This window comes from Macadamia integrifolia, chromosome 5, assembly GCF_013358625.1.
Source record: "Macadamia integrifolia cultivar HAES 741 chromosome 5, SCU_Mint_v3, whole genome shotgun sequence".
NCBI lineage: Eukaryota > Viridiplantae > Streptophyta > Magnoliopsida > Proteales > Proteaceae > Macadamia > Macadamia integrifolia.
Window position 1 is genome coordinate 3,495,287 of NC_056561.1, and position 7,530 is coordinate 3,502,816.

The 7,530-nt window shown below is 41.0% G+C and overlaps 1 protein-coding gene across 1 annotated transcript; it reads left to right on the forward strand.

Moving 5' to 3' along the window:
* Positions 1-1,652: 1,652 nt before the first annotated feature.
* Positions 1,653-2,955, forward strand: LOC122078093 (MLP-like protein 423). Its single transcript, XM_042643954.1, has 2 exons — positions 1,653-1,910; positions 2,441-2,955. Exons 1-2 carry the CDS (start codon positions 1,721-1,723, stop codon positions 2,710-2,712), a joined length of 462 nt encoding a protein of 153 aa, XP_042499888.1. The 5' UTR covers positions 1,653-1,720; the 3' UTR covers positions 2,713-2,955.
* The last annotated feature ends 4,575 nt before the right edge of the window (positions 2,956-7,530 follow it).

Genomic DNA, 7,530 nt, shown 5'->3' on the forward strand with positions numbered 1-7,530 from the left:
TTGGAGTCTGTAATGGGTTGGGCTTGGGCTAAGAATTCAGCCTGAAGGCCGAATTGGCTAGCTTGGGCGACGACCCCTAATTGAGCCCAATGGATACTGGCATGGGCCTTATCCCTCTGATTCCCGGCTAGCTTGTGGGCTACGACACCTAATTGAGCCCAATGGATCCTGGCATGGGCCTTATCGTTCTGATTCCCCAACCTTTCTATGAATGAGTTCATCTAGACCAGTAGGGATAAGATCCATGTTTATAATGCTTTGAACATTATTTGGACAATTTTAATATTATTTAAAAATTAGGGACAATATCAAAATGGGGAGACCCATATAGTGGGCCGTACAGTTGAAATTGACATCAAAATTTGATTGGAGCTAAATTATGCAACTTGGGCCAGAAAAACCCAAGCCGGCCCAAGGCCAGCCCTAAATTCATGGGCTTGGGTTGGGGGTTTTCAGCCATGGCGCAGGCTTGGGCCCAAAGATATATGCCCAAGGTCAGGAAACCAGGCTTTGAGTTAAGGCTTCGGGCTAGGCCGGACTTACCCAGGAAAAAAATGTGCATGCATAGGCTAGGCTAGGTCCTGCATGTGCAAGCCCAAGGTCGGGTTGAGTAGGCTTTAGGTGTCAATACTTAAATCGAACCGGTAAACAGTCTCGGATCGAGCCGATTGAACCTGTATCAAATCGAGCTAAAGGCTTATTGGTTCGATTTTGGTTTGAGAGATTGTAACCCCACTAACAAATTGAATAGCAGTAGAAACCAAATGAACCTGAAACCAAGCCGCAACTGACTCAAAACCCAGAACAAAACCAAAATAAACCGATAAGAAACCGAAATAAGTCGAAAATTCATCAAAAAGCAAGTTTTTGTGTAGTTTTGTATGGAAAATAAAATCGAAACCAGACCAAAAACCGAAACCAACCTGATTACAAACTGATACAAGAAACCGAAGCCAAACCAAAACCAAACAACACTAAAATTGAAATTTCCTTATTGATATGATTTCACCATTCTCACATCAAAACCGATTCAACTCAGACCAAAACCTGGCCGAACCGACAAGTTGAACCTTAAGTTGGGCTAGGGCCGAGCCCAGACAGGCCCAATTGCACCCAAACCTTTCGACAACAAAAAAAAGAAAAAAAAAAAAAAAAGGAAAAAATGAACAACCCTTATACAAATGATATGTGGGCTATTGAGATTAATACCAATATTGGTAGGGACCGTTTTATCCATCAAACAGTCAGAGATTAATGAAATCGGTGGATAACGTGGTATATAGAACAACATGGCTAAAATCATCACCCTTTTCCTTACCTCACCCTTGCTTTTGAAGTGGTCTTCCGAATATATTCACCAAAAAGATTCACTGTACCAAAAAAATTCTTTGCGAATGTATTCACCAAAGCAACTCAATAGTCCGACTAAGAAAGAAATAAATTTCCCCTTCCTTTAGCTGATATATATAAACCAGAGCCATTCATTTTGTGGGTGGGTCTAAGAGCACCGTCCATCTAAAATCATATATGGAATCTTTCTACTATCTATCCATAGCCGTTCAATAATTCAAGTGATGTGATGGTCACTATTAGGCTCCTATACTACACATATAAATATGCATGTATCAGATGATCACCTAAACCCAATCCTTAAAAGACTTCCTAAGTAGCGTGTTCTTGTTCTTTGTTTGGCCACTTTGACCATTTTAATTTGTAGACCATGGCTGTTACCACTGGTAAGCTTGAGATAGAAACAGAGATACAATCTCCAGCAGATAAGTTCTTTGCCATCTACAAAAACCATGCAAATCTCTTCACCAAAGTTTCCCCTGATGTCTTCAAGAACACTGAAATAATTCGAGGATGTGGGAAGAGTGTGAACTCTGTCCTTCACATAAAATATGCTTGGGGTATGTATATGTTTGCTTTTGTTCCTAGTGATCAATTCTATAGCTAGTTCTTGTTGAAAGAATGGTCCCACAACAGTCACCCTTGAGACTTTCTGTCTCCATATATATCTGTGAGTCCCTCTACCTCATAGTTCAAGCTTTTGGGATGGTGTACGTAGTTCCATCCACCTACATGTGAGGAGAAGTGTTGGAAGAGGAATCTCACACCTGTCACTCATGAGGCTTACTTGTGTACTCAGTTTTATCCTACCTTCACGTGAAAGGGAGTGTTTGAGGCCTTCCATCTACTTATATACATGTGGGTCCTTTCCATCCTAAAAGCTTGAATTATTGGGTGGAGGGACTTACTACAAGTATATAAGGGGTCCCGTGTGCGTAGGCAGGATGACATCGATGTAGGACTATTCTTTCAACACTATATATGTTCAAAAGGCCTCAAAGATGACCGATGTAGGACTATTCTTTCAACACTTGTCACTTTGGCATACATGTTTAAGCACCTAAAAGATTAATTGATTATGATCTTGTAGGGGGACATGATGCTTTGATTGCAATGGAGAAGATTGAATCCATAGACGACGAGAACAAGACACTTATCAAGAGCTTCTTCGAAGGAGATATTGGGAAAATGTACAAGACTTACAGGGTGACAATGCAGGCCATGTCTAAAGGTGGCAAGAACTCTGTGAAATGGTCTATTGAGTACGAGAAGGTACATGAGGAAGTGCCTGCTCCAACCACCTATCTTGATTTCATTGTCAAGTTGGCTAAGGACTTCGATGCCCATATTCTCAAAACTTAGAATTAAATGAATTCAGAGCTAAAACTACCTAAGAAGCAGAAAAAAGAAAAGAATAAAGAGGTGAGGCTATTTACGACCATGAATCCATACAAGGCATTAAGAATATTCCAAGCTTTTCCTTGTATTTGTAATAATATATCTATGTATGTGTGTTATGGAATAAGCCACTCTAAGTTTTTCCTTGTATTGGTACTAATATTTCTATTAATGTGTGCTATGGAATCAGCCACTCTAATTTGTATACTTTCTCTCTCTCTCTCTCTCTCTCTCAAAATGCCCAAAATGATCCAAGCTTTTCCTCCTTTGGATGCTATACCATAGCAGTCAACAGTAAAAAATTGTGACTTTTGATTAATCGACTGGGTAAACACGAAGTTGAGGAATTAGGATTAGGCTCAAGGAAAAAGAAGCCTAAAAATCTGCGTGGCCCATACGCCCAGACATGAGAGAGGAGAAATGACCACCCTGTCCCCTCATGAAAGATGGAATCTCACCCATATTGATGCTTCTATTAGAGTTCCCATTGCCTCCACGCTGGTGCAGAGGCTACGCTGCCTTTTAGGCAATTCTCTCTCTAAAATAAATATGAATATTTTCTATGGGGAAACACATCTTCCATGAGCACCCCCTTCTCTCTATCTCTCCACTATGCCCATATGGGCCATTGCACATGGGAGAAGAGAGCTGGAGAGAGGGGCTGCTGGTGGAGGGTGTGCTCCTTGACAGAGAACATTATCCCATTAAATATATGGGAGAAAGAATACTAGCCGTCTAGCATTCCCCATGCCCAGGGGCCCTAGACAATCCATGTTTTTAGGGGCTGTTAAAAGAAGCCCTTGCCCCTTAGAAAAAGGATTGTGTCTGAATGTGGGGAACACAAAAGGGTACGTTCATCCTCCCTAAATATATAGATAAAGGAATAGATTTCCATCACTGATAGGTCTAGTTTTCTAGATGCTCTGAATGGGCACTAAAGTTTTTTCCATGTGAAGGGTGATGTTTTCACTCACTTTGTTTTTTATAACACTTGCATGCTAAGTGTCAAAGCCAAACGTGAACCATTTAAACAAGTCATATGAAGATTGACGGACCAAATAGATAATCAAACTTGTTTTAACAAACTCGGTGTAGAGTAACCAATTGGGACCCAAATGAATAATAATGATGATAGCGTGGAAGAACTCAACCTTATAAACCGGCTTACAAGGTGAAGCGACCTAAGAGTCCAAGATTATATCAACCCACATCAATTCTCTTTCAAAACCGATGTGGGAGTAACCCCTATATGGCTGATATGAGTCAATAACATACCACGATGATTTTGAACCCGATGCCCATGACGGCCCACGACGAATTAGGTAGCCCTTTCTCAGCGACTCTAACTTTGCTCTAAAGTTTCTTCCTGAATGTAGGTAGCCCTTTCCTAGCCGCTCTCACTCGCACTAGGTCAACCCTTCTATGCGCGGGTTGGGCAGAGGATCGGCTGCTCTGATACCACTGATACAGACCCCAAAGAGCTCAACCTCATAAACAGGCTTATATGGTGAAAAGACTCAAGACTATATCAATTATCTTTTGAAAACCGATGTGATATCATCCCCCCTATGGTTAATTGGGACCATAACAAATAATCACATGAAAATAAAATTTTGGAGTCTTTATTCTATCTTGAAGATATTAAGAATTGGAAGCCATACCAAATGATATATCTACCCCTATTGTGGAGAGAGAGAGAGAGAGAGAGAGAGAGAGAGAGAGAGAGAGAGAGAGAGAGAGAGAGAGAGAGACAGAAACTCAATCCCTTTTATATTTTAAGGAAAAAAGACTCTGCCAGAAGTGTAGGGCTGTAGCCAGACACAGCTAGAGGGGGCGAAATGATTGCCCTGCCTCCCATGAAAGGTGGAAATGACCACCTTGTTAATGTTGTGTGCTCCCATTGAACCTACATTGGTGCAAGAGCTACACTCCCAAACAAGGACTTATTTATTATCACAACTCACAAAGCTATCTTGAATAGAATGAAAACATATACAGAAACAATGCCTGTATATGGAGATAAAACAACTCTCTCTCTCTCTCTCTCTCTCTCTCTCTCTCAGTTTGTATGCACACAGTTAGGGGCCGTTTGATAACACTTCTATTCCTGGAGAGTGTTCTTTTTCGATTCCATGCTGTGAAGACACTCTGGCGGAATAAAAACAACGTTTGGTAAAACTATCTTAGAAATGTCCTTAGAACAGGAAAATAACAGTAACATCGTTTGACAAACACTTCTATTCCTTAATGGACAATAATGAAAATTCACTTTTGAACAATGAAATCAATAATTACAAACATGCTATTATGGTCAAATTTAACTTAAATAAGGAAATAATTTGTTTATGAAATTATCTTTTAAAATACTATTACTTAAAGGAAATAATAAAATATAAGCATAAACAGTTTCCACATTTATCTTAATAAAAAAAATAAAAGTCTACTATTCAAGTTTATAGGAATTACAAAATAAAAATCATAGCTGCAAATAGGTGTCTTGAAATTTTATTACATAAACAATCAAATTAGGGGATAACCCTTATCTACTGCCATCTGATTTGCAATTTGTATCCTTAGCTCATTCATCTGTCTTCCTTGTACACGTTGACTGCCCTGATGAATTGTAGTAGAAGTACCTGCACCATCACTATTGGTGTATTTAGAATGTGTAATCTTTTTATCAGTACCTTTATCATGTTCCCAGAAATTCTTAAAGTTCAAGATAAAAGAGGTTCTTCATAATTTATTTTAAAGTGACTCCATTTTCAACAATCGTCATTCTCTTTTTTTTTTTTAGTGCAAGTAGTTTGTACTTAGTAGTGTTGTATTAAAACTTGAAAAGGAAAACAAAAGTTCAGGTTCTAAAATCTAAATTATTTAAATTTTGAGAAGTATCAATAAGATTCTCACGGAGCCCTATATGTGTGTTCTTCTATTCTGAAGCAATGGCATGTGATGGACTGGACATCCATATCGGTTCAGAAACAAGAACCCATTACCTTACTTTGTCTGTCCCCCTAGTCATAATGTGTTTTTAGTTGGATTGAGGGGCGTTGCTTTTTCCCCACCGTTTTGGCCATGAGCTGAGGTTCTCTCTCTCTCTCTCTAAAGGAAGAAGAAAAAGCAACTCTCTGCGAGTCTCTCTTTCATCAAGCTTCTCCTGGCCACCGCTCGCCTCACCATGCTGTCAGGATCTCGAACCATCACTCATACATCGCACCCGTCAAAATAGAAAAAAAATCAAACTCTTTTACATAAGTCGATCTCAGTCATCGATGACCGAGAGAGAGAGAGAGAGAGAGAGAGAGAGAGAGAGAGAGAGAGAGAGAGAGAGAGAGAGAGAGAGAGAGCGAAAAACTAAGAGTCTATAATAAGATGGCAGAGAATAGGAGGAATGGCAAAGAAGCTAATGATGATGGTGGGGCTCGTGAGGATCTAGATAGAGGTCCTGCACCCCAGGCAGCCATGGCTATGGCTGGAGTAAACTCAGATGCACTAAGACCCAACAACTCCTATGCTAAGGCGGTAGGGAATGCATCATGGCCTGCGATCGACTCTCTTCCAGAATCGATTCAAGCAGGGGAGATTAGAAGAATCATAACCCCTCAACAGGATTATGAATCTAAGAGGCAGTCTTTCCGATTTGCCCTTATTGGAAGGGTCGATTTCAGAGCTATTTCGTTGGATGCTCTAAGAAAGGAGGCCGTAGACAAATGGAACCTAAACCAGAGGGTTACTATGCATCCCCTTGGAAAGGGTTTTGTTATCTTCCAATTTCAATGTGAAGGGGATAAGGCGGCAGTATGGAGAAAAAGCCCTATGAAAATAGGCTCGCAACTCATTCGTTTCCAACACTAGAAACCGGACTTCAACATCCATGTTAAGCAGACCTGGTCCAAGCTAATCTGGATACAATTTCCCGACCTCCCCTTAGAATATTGGCACGAGAATGTTCTCTTATCCATTACAAAAGCTGTGGGGAGACCTGTTGCCCTGGATCGCCATTCCAAGCAGGGATTAATGGGTCACTATGCTAGAGTACTGGTTGAAATGGATACTACTGAAACTGCATCTCGCATAGAGGAGGTTCAAGTTGAATGTCTCAAACCCAGTACATCGAGAGTTTTTGGATTCAGACAACGAGTCCAGTATGAAGATGACATTAGTCGATGTGGCTTCTGCAAGAGGTTGGGACATAAGGTGGGAGAATGTAGATCCAAGAGGCTTGAAGATGAAAAACAGGTTGTTATGGACAGGTCGGCCTCTGTACCTGGTGCAGTCTACGTTGAAGATAGAGTGGACCCGGTCCAAGTTGCGTCTCACTCGGGTAGGACGCCAATTGTGGAAACCGCCCCTCATGATCCTCTTTCCATAATAGTAGCTTCACCTGCCAATCAAGCAGCTGGGAAGGAGGGCCACGATTTGAATGCAAACACTGAAAGAACGTCAATTGAGGAACTACAAAAATCTCCTTCTATTTGTGTTGGACAGTCAGCCAATCAGAATGCTCAGAAGGAGGGAGATATTCTGATTGTCTTGGACTCTTTGGCAACCAATCCTGAAGTTTTAGGAAACTCCAACTCACTGAATCGTGGAGATATCTCTATCCACCCCTCTAATTCAAATTTGAATAACTATGTGGCTGGATCCGGGTCAGACTTTGAGGATGTGGATAGTGCAAACCCGTCGGGTGATGAGAGTTCATCTGATTCCACAGAGAACTCGGTGGAAAATGAGAGGGAGGAGGATGCCCCTGCTGTCAGGGAACTTCCTCCTAGGCCA